The sequence below is a fragment of the Microcaecilia unicolor genome, chromosome 4 (genome assembly GCF_901765095.1).
Source record: "Microcaecilia unicolor chromosome 4, aMicUni1.1, whole genome shotgun sequence".
Lineage (NCBI taxonomy): Eukaryota > Metazoa > Chordata > Amphibia > Gymnophiona > Siphonopidae > Microcaecilia > Microcaecilia unicolor.
In genome coordinates, this window is record NC_044034.1 from 141,922,496 (window position 1) to 141,938,172 (window position 15,677).

General features: G+C 41.7%; 1 protein-coding gene across 2 annotated transcripts in view; it reads left to right on the plus strand.

The window, feature by feature from the left end:
* The window catches only part of DCDC1 (doublecortin domain containing 1), a 556,169-nt gene that overhangs the window by 451,649 nt on the left and 88,843 nt on the right, over positions 1–15,677 (plus strand). For both annotated transcript variants that reach the window (XM_030200682.1, XM_030200683.1), the window contains 4 exons: positions 321–420; positions 1,429–1,564; positions 2,435–2,594; positions 8,440–8,589. In XM_030200682.1, coding sequence (XP_030056542.1) covers positions 321–420; positions 1,429–1,564; positions 2,435–2,594; positions 8,440–8,589 — 546 coding nt within the window. The remainder of the gene's footprint in view (positions 1–320; positions 421–1,428; positions 1,565–2,434; positions 2,595–8,439; positions 8,590–15,677) is intronic.

Below are 15,677 nucleotides of genomic sequence, written 5' to 3' on the forward strand. Positions count from 1 at the left end.
TTCCCCAAATGGTCCTAAAAGAAAAATGCACTGAGTACAAAATGTCTAGAAAAAGGTGATTTTCAAAAGAAGAAGATAGATGTTTTTCAGGATTGAAAATGCCTATGTTCACAACTCCATTTTTGGACATTTGTAGCAAAAGGTCCAAAATTGGACAGATGTTTTATCAAAAATGCCCTCTGTAAGTCCCCATTCCAGATATTTCTTTATAGTTATACTTGAAATCATGCAGGTACCTGAATTCTGCTCTCTCTTCTTGATTATTGTGTTCATTTTTCATTAAGTGAATTGATACACAGCTAAATCCTTTTTTCTTAAAGGTGTACAGCAGTTCTGAACTTACCTTCTGCAGCTCGGAGACTATTTGATGAAAATGGCCATGAAGTCTTTCTTCTGAGAAACCTTGAAAGAGATCAACTGGTAAAAAAAAATGAATTTTATAAAATACATTCAAACAATCTCAGTACACTGATTATTAGCACATTGCCATACATATATCAAACCACAATACCTATAAAACATATAATACTACCATTGGTAAACTTTTATCCCAACCCCTATGTCATATTCAATTACACTAAACAAACCTTTCCCTTCTATACATGTAAACTCAATAAAAACTATTTGAACATAAAATACTTTCAAAACTAGTAGAATGCTCTTGATTTCACTTCAGCACATTGTGGGTCATGTCTGGGGTATCCTTTGACAGAAATACCTGGGATTCATGTCATCGATATGAGCTCCACATAAAGAAATGATTTAAATACTTCTGGCTACAAAGAGAACTAATGAACAACATTGATGAGGAGATTCTATACAAGGCACTCACATTTGCGCACGATTCTGAGATATACGTGCAACTAAATTGGGTAGTGAGCCAATTAACATCAATAATTGGATGCGAATAATCAATTGTTGATATTAATTGGCAACAGTTTGAATTTGTACATGCATCTTGCTGTGCGCTATTCGATAAAACTGCGTGCCCCAATCCTATGGCATGCACCCCAAAAGGCTTATCTTGTTTAGACAGGCCTTTTGGGGTGCATGCCATAGGATTGGGGCACGTAAAGACGTGTTATGATGCATATTTTTATTGCTTCACAGGGATGGGGTTGTTGGCAATTAATTCCTGTAGCACTTTTTGCACATTCCAGCAGGTTTATAATGAATCACAGTATCCAATTTTCATATAGTCCTTTTTCATTTTAGTATCATGTGAATAAAAAAGTCCCATATGCTGTTTATTTGTTTTGTTTTTTTGCTGATGTTGTGTTTTTGTCACTTTGTGAGTCATTTTTAGACATTCAGGCAATTTGAGCATTTAGATCACTGTTTTCCAGGGCAGGTTTCATTCACGTACATTAGGTATTTTGCACCTTTCATGCAGAGCAGAAACACAGTGAAGTTTCACTCTTGTGACAGGTGTATGTATCGTGTGGAGATCCATGGATTAATCCTCAGCTAACTGCAGCCCAGGGAAAGAAGCGGCTTCTTCTTAGTAACCTGGCATCCGATATATCCTTAATTCGTACCTACAGTAACGCGTGCAACCCTGAAAGTAAGACTATCAGCTATTCTTAAGGCTTGATGTTTGCAGATAGCTGTCTAGCACCTGCCTCCTTTTTCTGCAACCTATGTAACGCTCATACATGCTCTATCACGTTAGTTGCACAAGTTAAATAGCATGTAAATGCAAGGGGGTGTTCACAGGGGGAGGTGCATGGGTGGGACATGTGCATAGATTATGCATTAAAGTGCTGCATCTAGGTGCCCATGTATTGCCTGTTATGGTGCTTAGCAGCTCTGGGTGTAATACTGTAACTCGGTGCTGGGTAGGAAGCTTTTCTAGAAAGGAATGCAGGTGCCTACATTTCATTATAGAAATGAGCATAACAGCACTAATGCATTCTGGGAAGTGAGGCGCAAGCACTTATGCCAGTGTGTGTGTGCCTAAGTTCCGGTGAAAGTCTCATAACTTACGTGCATATGAGTGAAGCCTGTCCATGCTCTATGCAGACTCCATCTATGTATTCGTGTACCTGTAAAATGCATACGTGGTAAAGTAATACGCATATTTACAGAACAGCACTTTGGCGGAATTTTGGCATTTACACACATGTGGGTGTATGTGCCATGACTCTAATGCTTTACACAAATAATCGGCGTGTAACTGTTAGCGTGGATATAAAATTAACCTCTGCATGTTTGGGGGAGATGCTCAGGCTGTGACTTCAGTTTGTAGAAGAACTTCTAGAAGGTTCACCAAGTTACTCTGGAATAGTAACATAACAGAGGTAGGTGGCACTTTACAGATTAACCAATTGATTAAGATGTGGGCTTTCAAGGACAAGCTGCATGAAGATGGGGAATAGGGCTGGGGCAGTAAGTTTGAATCTAGTCCTGGACTTTATAAACCTCCTTCTTTTAGATCTCGTTCTAGAGGTGTGTGGTGTTATAGCCAGTGGAGCCAAACTGTCTGTAAATACGTCTGTCACAGCCGATAAGGAAACAGATAAGATAGACTCTGAAGAAGATGCACAGATAGATGAAAGTGATTCAGTGCTAGAAGCCTTCTCCCATCAATTCTTGTGAGTATAATCATATTGAACTGAATAAACTAGGTAATAAGTGACAGAAAACACTTGGGTAACTTGTTAAAAGTGTTGCAAGATTTGTATGTATAAAGCTACATGAGTAAATTCACAGACTGTACTGACCTGCTTTGAGGGGTGTGTCATGAATTCATTCATGTAGATAATCACACAAATGGCATGCCTTTTAAACATGCAACTGTAAGTTCTACAAATTCAATGTACCTTGATATCTTATGTTTGAAAATTGGGTTGTTTTGTGTGTGCTTAACTTTGCAGTGTAGTCTATTACATAGGTACATAGTAACATAGTAGATGATGGCAGATAAAGACCTGTACGGTCCATCCAATCTGCCCAACAAGTTAAACTTATTGTATGTGATACTTTATATGTATACCTGACCTTGATTTGTCCTTGCCATTTTCAGGGCACAGACCATAGAAGTCTGTCCAGCACTGGCTTTGCTTCCTGACTTGCCCTTTATCCCCTTGTTCTATACCAGGCCACCTACATTTTAAGTGCCTTTTCCGCGCTTAAGTTTAAAAATACTGCCGTTCACATGAGTAAGTGTATACTTAAGTGGGTAAACAGCAGTAGGACACCTAACCATTATTCTATCATTATGTGCTAAAATGGCTTAGCGTCTAATTGTTAGGGGGTGGTCATAGGAGAGGGGCATGGGTGGGGTCGACATTTACATACGTAACTTACAGAATACTGTAAATTATGCACAAATGTCGCATTTAGGCAGGGTCACCAAAATTGCACCCCATCCATTGGCTTCTTTTGCTGACATCACACAAGTGGGTAGGGCAGGAGCATGACAGCAGCTCTTGGGGGTGTGTTGTGGAACATTTGCTGCTTGCAACACTCCAACATTTAAACAAACCACAGACCTGTCGTAAATTTTGACCCATTGATGCAGGTTTATGCTAGTGTTTCTCTAGGGATACTTACCTTACGTAAGCATTTTTATAGAACAGGGTCACTCACTACCCCCAGAAATATGGGGCCTCAGTATTGGTGCCCTATTGTACATTTAAAGCTATTCTTGATATTTACCTAGTGACACTTCAGTGCATAGGTAGTACATTTCCCACTGAAAAGTATACTATTTTCACTCGCTTTCAGTTCAGTCCAAAACCCTCCCGTTTTTCTAACATATAGATTTGCCAATTTCAAATTGATTAAAATAAAACCCACTTATGTGGCCAGCACCGCTGCAGGCTTATATGCATCCCATTTACTAAAGCGTGTTAAGTAGTTAATGCATGAATTACCTTGCACTGTTTCGCACAAGCGCATTAACTGTTATCTGCTGACATGACAGCAGACATTAATTTGTGTGTTAATTGGATGCTATGTTAGGGGGCAGAAACTGAGTAGGTTGGGGGTAGAAAATGGGTGTGGACTGCATATTAAAATTAGCACATGCTATCAGTTGTGCAGTAAATGCACCCACACTAATTATGAATAGTCTTAATGCGTGGTGTAGAGCTTTTCGGTATGATAATTGCAGAGGACATGCTGGGAATGACCCCACATTACCATACAGCCTTTCCACTTTCCACACTTTCATTTCTGCTGTTAAAATGTGGCAAGTGAAAGAACGCACTGCAGTTTAAAAGAGCCCCAAAGCCCTTATGTGTCCCAGTAAATAAACCTCTTAGCACTAGTCATCTTTTGGTTAGATTACTGCAATGCTGCATATAATGATCTTCCACTAAATTCACTCAGACGCCTTTAGCTTATTCAGTCCTATAAAATGCCTATCACTGCGATCACATCTCTCCTCTGCTTATGAGTGAGCATTGGCTGCCTGTCACAGTATGCCTGAAATTCAAAATTCTGACTCTGGTCCACAAGGCACTGTATGCAGAAGTCCTTCCTTAATTCGCCTCTCTTTTGACCTCCTAAGCACCAGCCTGCATTCTGTTTATCACAGGCAGCCTCCTCTCTCTTTCCCCACCCTTCACATCTCTGACGACATTTCCCATGGCACAGCTTCTCATGTATTGATCCCCTTCCCATCTACATTCATCTGGAGCCTCCTACCACAAGTTTTAAAAAGCTGTTAAGACCTGGCTCTTCCAGCTCACTTTTGATGAATACTGGTATAGATCTCAGACCCTCAGATTCCTTCCCTGGCCCCACTTTTTCCCACTCCTTCCATTACCTCCTCCTGATCTTGCCATCCACCTTTTGCTACTCCCCCTGTCTTTCTGTCCTCTTTCTCCTCCTTCACCCCTCTTTTTGCCCTCTTAATCCACCTTTTCGTAATAAATAAACTACCATATCATTTGTCACATTAGTATGGCCATTGTTTTCTCTAGGAATGAAGAGAGATTCATCTGCATTTATCTGTAAGGACTTAGTAGAGTTTTTATTCAATGTCACTGCAGGTAGCATCAGAGTCCACAGTTGATACCACACTAGTTTCCTGTCTTCTTCCCTGACTAAAATTGAAAATGTGTTAATAAATATTGTGGCAGGAGGATATGTTTTCATGAATATTGTCTCCCTAAGCACGATTTCCACATGGAATTGGAAACAGCAGTTTTGGATTCCACAATCTACATATGGATATGCTGTTGATGTCAAAGTTTTTACATTTTGGAAAGAGGTGTGTTAGGGGCATGACAGAAGCAGCACTGAGTTATGCAAGTTTATGACTTATTCCATAAAGCCTGTGGACGTTGAGGATAGAAAACCAAAACGTCAGCATGTATATCTGTTTGCCACCAACCTTGCCTCCACGTTGCACCTCAGTTTCCTTTTTCACGAGGTCTTCTGCATCTCAGTTATTGTGGCAGATCCCATTCACTTTGAGGCAGATCCACACCCAGATTTTTTGCTTAGTTTATAGACCTAAAGGAGCAAAATGGGTCCCCTGATGTTTGTTAATTTTCCTCACCATTACATTCACCTCAACAGGTGAGGAGCTGATTTTCATCAGCAAATTTTTCTTTCAGGAAGCCATAGTACAGATGTCAGGGCAGCATATGGAAATAGGGCTTTTATACATGTGGAAAACACAGCTCATTGGACACCCCACTTTTGACATATATTTCCTTATAAAGTGATGGCTCTGGTGCATACAGAGCTCATTTCAGCATGGATGGAGGCTATTGTGGGGTGAATTCTATAAATGGTGCCAGGCTGACCACCCTTTGTAGAATAACACTTAGAGTGGATTCCTGAGCCCAACTTTTGGACTCGAGGACTTACGCCTGCTGAAACCTGGTGTAAATACTGCCATATCTCCTTGGTATTCCATAACACTGTGCCTAAATAATTGGCACAGACATGCCCCTCCTATGGCCTTGCTTCCTTTTTGGTTGTGCGTGCTACACCTTGCGTACGCAGGATTATACAATAGCACTTAGACAGTTGTGTGTGTAAGTCTAATTTACTGCCAGTTAATACCAGTTAATGCTGATAATTTGTTATTAACACCCAATTGACTAATTAGTTTACGCATGTGTCTGGGCTCTGTTCCCAACTTTGGGTGCTCTGTATAGAATCAGGAGGTTTATAACCTATGTACATGGTGATAACCTTTATTGGGTGCCACACGGTAAATGGCTTCAAGTTATCTATAAGCTCCTAAGAGCCTCCAATGGGGATTATAGAAGCTATTTCACAGTGTCACACTCAGCTCTAGTAAAGGTGCATAATACCCTTAAGTATTTCAGCATGTTGCGTGCTGCGGACAGGTGGAAAAAGGACTTGGTGGAGGGTTGGAGGCCTGACCAACTGGTGAAAAAATTGTTTCATGGAGGTGAGTACCATTGTATATGCTGCATAATTAACACTGTCCATTCTCTGTATCTGGAGATGGTGCACTGGGACAAAGATTAGTGCGTTGCCAACTGTGAAGTACTCAGGAGGTCTGCTTCATGTCCGGATATGGCTTGACTACTTTAGGGGTCATGGACCTATACATAGATAGGGGTAGATGGGGGTCAACTCTGGGTCTTGTATGTACAGAAGGTGTCAAAGGATTTCTGTGTGGGGATCACCGAGATTTCTTTCAGTTCCTTCATACCATCATCCTTCAATACCATTTCTGGTATAGATAGATTTCTTACATCTCCCTCAGTAAAGTCTGAAGCAAAGAATTCATGTGGAACAGCGTTTTAGAAAGGATGTCCAAGTCAGTACTTATGACCACCACTGGGGGAAACAAGATACTGGGCTTGATGGACCTTCGGTCTGTCACAGTATGGCAATACTTATGTTCTTAAATGAACATCCATCTCACATGTATTTTAGAACAGGATACAGCCTATTCTAAAATACATGTGAGATGAACATTCAGGTGCACCAGAGCAGAGATCCAGAGGTTGCCAATTCAAATTCCATTGCAGCAGTGGTGTAGCAAGGGCAGGGCGATGGGGGCGGTCCGCCCCGGGTGTCAACGGGTGGGGGGTGCATCCGTCCACCCCCCCCCCGGCGCAGCGCCTCCCCCCCGACACGGTCCCCACCTGCCTACGAGCTCCATCCATCTGCAGCACTGCTGTAAAGAAGAAATCGCTTCATCGGCCCTTCCCTCACTCACTGTGTCCCGCTCTTGAGGAAATAGGAAGTTACATCAGAGGGCGGGACACAGTGAGTGAGGGAAGGGCTGACGAAACGATTTGTTCTTTACAGCAGCGCTGCAGATGGATGGAGCTCGTAGGCAGGTGGGGACCGTGTTGGGGTGGCGCTATGCCGGGGGGGGGGGGTCCATGCCGGTGAGGGGGTGTCGTGTTGGTCTGCACCCGGGGGGGGGGATGCAGCGGCGATCCGCCCCTGGTGGCAGCCGCCCCCGCTACGCCACTGCATTGCAGCTCTTTTGTTCTTTTTTTTAATTGTGAGAACGCCAGGAACAGAAAAATTCTTACTGTGACTTCCTTTATCTCCATTAAGTGGATAATTGCTCAGTCACAGCACCTTTCTGTAACCTGGATGTGCCAAGTACCAGGTCTAAATAAGGACGTCCATCTTTTTAGACTTGGATGTCCCTTCACCTTCTGTAATTGGAGTTGGATAACCATATTTTGGGCCCTTCCTAGTCCCGCCCAAAACATACCCAAACCACAACCCCTTGCCATGTGGATGTACTGCAGTGTTAGATGTCCATATTCTGCTTTAGTAAAATTGGTATTTGGACATCCATACAATATAAATATCTAAATGCCAGTCTTCAACATCCAAAACAAGAATAGAGCTTCCAAAATAACCGTCTTGGTCTCTCTGCCTTGTCTTCCCTAAGTACTCCTTTCATTCCTTGATGAACTAATAGTCCAACTGACTCTCTCACACTGCTTTTAATGTACCTGAAAACAAAAGGCTAAGAATCATTCAACTGTAAACCTTTTCAGATACATGTTTCTCAAAGAGGCAGCATGTGTGTGTTTCTCTCACAGAGAAAGAGAGTATCAGCTTGAAGCCTGTAGCTTGGAGAAGAGTGGACATTTCAGGTCAAAATTAGCCCTTGAGTTTCTCTGGATGAAAAGATACCCTATCCCCAACCAAGTTCAGTTACAATTACTCAAATGGTACCTAAATGCATAAAGCACAAAGAAACTTTTGAAAATATATATGTAGAAATGTTGAACTGTACTTTGTGAATGGTAAAATCTGTTATTTTCCAAGCTTTATTTCCATCCTTATTAAAATGGTACCTGTTACTTTTAATTGTTATTGTGAGAATACAAAAAGGAAAGCTCTGAGCACTTATATTTTAAAGAATGACTTTACGTTTTGTGTAGATAAGAACAGTCCTTTGAAATGAGAAAATTTGCATCAGAATATACTATTTAAAATGTATTCTTTGTGTTGTTTCATATCCTTCAGAAATTCCCATGCAAAATCACATCATAAATTGGATTTCCAGCCTGCGACAGTCAAATATCCGTGGCAGCAAAGTTCTGTTCCACAGTTCGAAGAGAATGACAGTGTGTCGAAAGACAAAGTGTTCATCAGAAAGACAGAATTCTTCAATAGGTTGGGAATTTACTCAGTTTTGGAAGTAGCATTGAGTACTAAGTGGGTAAATGCGCCTGGTAATGCTTTTAATCGTGGCGTCTTCAGGATACCCTGTCACACATAGGAAATAAATACAATCAGTTGATCAATCGATAACAGGCAGGACAGTAATGTGCTGCATGGTTTGGTTATACACTGCTCCTATGAGCATGTAATTCCCAGAAAAAGACTTAAATGCCTTGTGTTTTTGTGTTATGTTTTAAGAACATAAGAATAGCTATATTGGGTCAGACCAATGGTCCCATCTAGCCCAGTATCCTGTTTCTAACAGTGAAAATCAGGGTGACAAGTACCTGGCAGAAACCCAAATAGTAGCAACATTCTATTCTACCAATCCCAGGGCAAACAGTGGCTTCCCCCCTGTCCGTCTCAATAACAGACTATGGACTTTTCCTCTAGGAACTTGTCCAAGCCTTTTTTAAACCAAGATACGTTAACTGCTGTTAACACATCCTCTGGAAGCGAGTTCCAGAGCTTAACTATTCTTTGAGTGAAAAAATATTTCCTCCTATTTGTTTTGTTTTAAAAGTATTTCCATTTAATTTCATTGAGTGCTCTGTTGTGGAACTCAATCATATCCCCCCTCAGCTGTCTCTTTTCCAAGCCATGATTGACATATTAGACTACTTAATTCTTTCACTGTTTAACAATTTGGGATAATTGTGTAACTGCATACGCTGGCATAAAGTACACACGTATTTTTCACTCTATGAACTTTGGAACCTTTTCAATGTAAAACTTCATTTGTAGTTTCACTTTGAAATTTTTCCCAGGAAAACTATGCATATACATTTATATTTGCTGACTTGAACAGATACTTTTTCTAAGTAAAACTCATACTTTTGAAATTGCACAATTATATGTGGAATTCCAAACCCCATCTGTACCACTACCCTCCCCCACCCCCACCCACAGCAGCTTATTATCACACTACATATACACTTTCCCAGTTTTCTAGAAGCCCATTTTCACAGGAAAAACAGCTTTTTACTCACAGACATACCTTTGGAAATTACTCCATCCAATAAAATTGCAGCAGATACTGTGCAACTGTGAGAAGGTGAATGAGAAACTTCAGTCAGATGTTGTTGATGTTAAAAATAGGATGCACTGAAAAGATGGCTGAGAGATTTTTGAGGACTCATCTTTATTTATTTGTTACATTTGTACCCCATATTTTCCCACCTCTTTGTAGGTTCAATGTGGCTTACATAGTGCCGGAGAGCAGTTGCAGACTCCGGTGTAAACAAATACAAGGTGAAGTTGTGATAGGGTAAGGTTCATGTGGTAGAATCACATAGAGGAATCATTCGACGGGAGAGTTCGGTGATGGCCGTTACGAACTTTTGTGTTGTGTTGCAGAGGTCAGGCATTTACTTTGGATCTGTAGGGTATGCCTTTTTAAACAGGTGGGTCTTGAGTGTCTTTCTGAAGTGTAGATGGTCATATATGGTTTTCAAGTCTTTTGGTAGTGCGTTCCATAGTTGTGTGCTGATGTAGGAAAACTGGATGCGTAGGTTGCTTTGTATTTGAGTCCTTTGCAGCTTGGGTAGTGTAGATTTAGGTACGTTCGTGTTGATACGGATGAGTTTCTGGCTGGTAGGTCGATTAGGTCTGTCATATAATCCGGTGCTTCACTGTATATGATTTTATGAACCATAATACAGATTTTGAAGGCAATGCGTTCTTTGATTGGGAGCCAGTGTAGCTTTTCACGCTTTCAAATCGTGTTTTTCCGAAGATGAGTCTTGCAGCCATGTTTTGTGCGGTCTGAAGTTTCTTTAGGATTTGTTCTTTGCATCCTGTGTAGATTCCATTGCAGTAGTCATTATGGCTCAGTACCATCGATTGTATCAGGTTGCGGAATGTTTCCCTCAGGCAGTTTTGTTTCACGCGTTTGAGTCTCCACATTGAGTAGAACATTTTCTTTGTTGTGGATTTTACTTGGCTTTCTAGTGTAATGTTGCGGTCCAGTGTAACGCCGAGGATTTTCAGGCTGTCTGAGACAGGGAGGGTGTGGTCTGGGGTGTTGATAGTTGCGGGATTGTCCGTGGTGTTTTGGGATGACAGGATAAGACAGTGGAAAAAGCACAAAATAATCTCCACAGATGAGAACAGCCATTGAAAAGGCTCCTGTGCTCATTAAATGGAAAAGTTTACAATCTGTGAAACCTCTGATTTGGCTTAAATAGAAACTGAGGTGCTTGGTTTGAACACTCACAGTCTGCAATAGTGTGTAGAAAGGAGGCTTCAAATGAGTTGTTTGAGTGGGAGGTTAACTTAGGATATGAGAAAATGATGAAGTAGAGAGGACAAGGAACAAAATTTATTAGAATGAATAGAATGAAATTGATGAAAGAAGGGGTAGTAAAAATAAAAAGAGTAAATTAAACAAACTGAAGAGGAAGCATTGGTGTTTGTAATTACATAAGTACATAAGTACATAAGTAGTGCCATACTGGGAAAGACCAAAGGTCCATCTAGCCCAGCATCCTGTCACCGACAGTGGCCAATCCAGGTCAAGGGCACCTGGCACGCTCCCCAAACGTAAAAACATTCCAGACAAGTTATACCTAAAAATGCGGAATTTTTCCAAGTCCATTTAATAGCGGTCTATGGACTTGTCCTTTAGGAATCTATCTAACCCCTTTTTAAACTCCGTCAAGCTAACCGCCCGTACCACGTTCTCCGGCAACAAATTCCAGAGTCTAATTACACGTTGGGTGAAGAAAAATTTTCTCCGATTCGTTTTAAATTTACCACACTGTAGCTTCAACTCATGCCCTCTAGTCCTAGTATTTTTGGATAGCGTGAACAGTCGCTTCACATCCACCCGATCCATTCCACTCATTATTTTATACACTTCTATCATATCTCCCCTCAGCCGTCTCTTCTCCAAGCTGAAAAGCCCTAGCCTTCTCAGCCTCTCTTCATAGGAAAGTCGTCCCATCCCCACTATCATTTTCGTCGCCCTTCGCTGTACCTTTTCCAATTCTACTATATCTTTTTTGAGATACGGAGACCAGTACTGAACACAATACTCCAGGTGCGGTCGCACCATGGAGCGATACAACGGCATTATAACATCCGCACACCTGGACTCCATACCCTTCCTAATAACACCCAACATTCTATTCGCTTTCCTAGCCGCAGCAGCACACTGAGCAGAAGGTTTCAGCGTATCATCGACGACGACACCCAGATCCCTTTCTTGATCCGTAACTCCTAACGCGGAACCTTGCAAGACGTAGCTATAATTCGGGTTCCTCTTACCCACATGCATCACTTTGCACTTGTCAACATTGAACTTCATCTGCAACTTGCACGCCCATTCTCCCAGTCTCGCAAGGTCCTCCTGTAATCGTTCACATTCCTCCTGCGACTTGACGACCCTGAATAATTTTGTGTCATCGGCGAATTTAATTACCTCACTAGTTATTCCCATCTCTAGGTCATTTATAAATACATTAAAAAGCAACGGACCCAGCACAGACCCCTGCGGGACCCCACTAACTACCCTCCTCCACTGAGAATACTGGCCACGCAATCCTACTCTCTGCTTCCTATCTTTCAACCAGTTCTTAATCCATAATAATACCCTACCTCCGATTCCATGACTCTGCAATTTCTTCAGGAGTCTTTCGTGCGGCACTTTGTCAAACGCCTTCTGAAAATCCAGATATACAATATCAACCGGCTCCCCATTGTCCACATGTTTGCTTACCCCCTCAAAAAAATGCATTAGATTGGTGAGGCAAGACTTCCCTTCACTAAATCCGTGCTGACTTTGTCTCATCAGTCCATGTTTTTGTATATGCTCTGCAATTTTATTCTTAATAATAGCCTCCACCATCTTGCCCGGCACCGACGTCAGACTCACCGGTCTATAATTTCCCGGATCTCCTCTGGAACCCTTCTTAAAAATCGGAGTAACATTGGCTACCCTCCAGTCTTCCGGTACTACACTCGATTTTAGGGACAGATTGCATATTTCTAACAGTAGCTCCGCAAGTTCATTTTTTAGTTCTATTAATACTCTGGGATGAATACCATCAGGTCCCGGTGATTTACTACTCTTCAGCTTGCTGAACTGACCCATTACATCCTCCAAGGTTACAGAGAATTTGTTTAGTTTCTCCGACTCCCCCGCTTCAAATATTCTTTCCGGCACCGGTGTCCCCCCCAAATCCTCATCGGTGAAGACCGAAGCAAAGAATTCATTTAATTTCTCCGCTACGGCTTTGTCCTCCTTGATCGCCCCTTTAACACCATTTTCGTCCAGCGGCCCAACCGACTCTTTGGCCGATTTCCTGCTTTTAATGTATAAATTGTACTGGTAAAGATTTATAACTGCTCTGAAAGGCAGATGAGTCAATTCCTGAATAATCAATTCTATACTCAGATTTGGAACTTGAGATTATAAACCCCATTTTACATCCAAGCTGGAATGTTCACAGTTTCTAGCCTTAGGTACAGTAGATATAGGGCTACAGGACATACACATCTATATCCCGTAGGTGCAGTTCTATGAAAGGACATATTTACAAAAGGATGGCTTAACTTGGAAGATGTTGTGTGGAAGCTCTGGCATTTTACAAATATATATGCCAGTTTTCAATAAGAGGACAAATAATTACTGGTGATTATACATATAAGAACCACAAAACAGAGAAAAATGAAGGCAGATAAAGACCATATGACCTATCCAGTCTGCCCATTATTGCTCTGATAATCAGAAGCATTTATGTGGAAACCAGTTCCTGATATTTGGATGGTGTTGAAAACTGAGTCTATCTGCTGATTTTCAGCAGTCCTATCTGGATAGTGCCTCTGAATATCTTTACATACTGCCCCTGAACTATCCAGATAGTGCTTCTGAAAATCATTACTGATCTCCTCTTCACCATTTGGATAGTGCCTCTGAAAATCATTATGATCTTCCCTTCACCATCCGGATAGTGCTTCTGAAAATCATTAGTGATCTCCCCCCCTTCACCATCCGGATATTGCTTTTGAAAATCATTACTAATCTCCCCATCTTCATCCGGATAGTGCTTCTGAAAATCATTACTGATCCCCCCTTTACCATCCGGATAGTGCTTCTCAAAATCATTACTGATCTCCCCTTCACCATCCGGATAGTGCCTCTGAAAATCATTACTAATCTCCATCATCCGGATAGTGCTTCTGAAAATCATTACTGATCTCCCTTACACCATCTGGATATTGCTTCTGAAAATCATTACTGATCTCCCCTTCTTCATCCGGATAGTGCCTCTGAAAATCATTACTGATCTCCCCTTCACCATCCAGATAGTGCTTCTGAAAATCATTACTGATCTCCCCTTCCCATCTGAATAGTGCTTCTGAAAATCATTACTGATCTCCCCTTCACCATCTGGATAGTGCCTCTGAAAATCATTACTGATCTCCCCTTCACCCTCTGGATAGCGCCAATGAAAATCATTACTGATTTCCATCATCCGGATAGTACCTCTGAAAATCATTACTGGTCTCCCCTTTGTCATCCGAATAGTGCTTCTGAAAATCATTACTGATCTCCCCTTTGTCATCCGGATAGTGCCTCTGAAAATCATTACTGATCCCCCCTTTACCATCAGGATAGTGCCTCTGAAAATCATTACTGATCCCCCCCCTTTACCATCCGGATAGTGATTCTGGAAATCATTGCTGATCTCCCCTTCACCATTCGGATAGAGCCTCTGAAAATCATTACTGATCTCCCCTTCACCATCCAAATAGTGCTTCTGAAAATCATTACTGATCTCCCCTTTATCATCCGGATAGTGCCTCTGAAAATCATTACTGATCCCCCCTTTACCATCCGGTTAGTGCCTGTGAAAATCATTACTGATCCCCCCCTTTACCATCCGGATAGTGATTCTGAAAATCATTACTGATCTCCCCTTCACCATTCGGATAGAGCCTCTGAAAATCATTACTGATTTCCCCTTCACCATCCAGATAGTGCCTCTGAAAATCTTTACAGATCTCCCCTTCATCATCCGGGTAGCGCCACTGAAAATCATTACTAATCTCCATCATCCGGATAGTGCTTCTGAAAATCATTACTGATCTCCCCTTCTTCATCTGGATAGTGCCTCTGAAAATCATTACTGATCTCCATCATCTGGATAGTGCTTCTGAAAATCATTACTGATCTCCCTTACACCATCTGGATATTGCTTCTGAAAATCATTACTGATCTCCCCTTCATCATCCGGATAGCGCCACTGAAAATCATTACTAATCTCCATCATCCGGATAGTGCTTCTGAAAACCATTACTGATCTCCCCTTCACCATCCGGATAGTGCCTCTGAAAATCATTACTGATCTCCCCTTCACCATCCGAATAGTGCTTCTGAAAATCATTACTGATCTCCGCTTTATCATCCGGATAGTGCCTCTGAAAGTCATTACTGATCCCCCCTTTACCATCCGGATAGTGCCTCTGAAAATCATTACTGATCCCCCCCTTTACCATCCGTATAGTGATTCTGAAAATCATTACTGATCTCCCCTTCACCAACCAGATAGCGCCATTGAAAATCATTACTAATCTCCATCATCCGGATAGTGCTTCTGAAAATCATTACTGATCTCCCCTACACCATCTGGATATTGCTTCTGAAAATCATTACTGATCTCCCCTTCACCATCCGGATAGTGCCTCTGAAAATCATTACTGATCTCCCCTTCACCATCCGGATAGCGCCACTGAAAATTATTGCTGAATAATATCATCCGGATAGTACCTCTGAAAATCATTACTGATCTCCCCTTCACCATCCGAATAGTGCTTCTGAAAATCATTACTGATCTCCCCTTTGTCATCCGGATAGTGCCTCTGAAAATCATTACTGATCCCCCCTTTACCATCAGGATAGTGCCTCTGAAAATCATTACTGATCTCCCCTTCACCATTCGGATAGAGCCTCTGAAAATCATTACTGATCTCCCCTTCACCATCTAGATAGTGCTTCTGAAAATCATTACTGATCTCCCCTTCACCATCTGAATAGT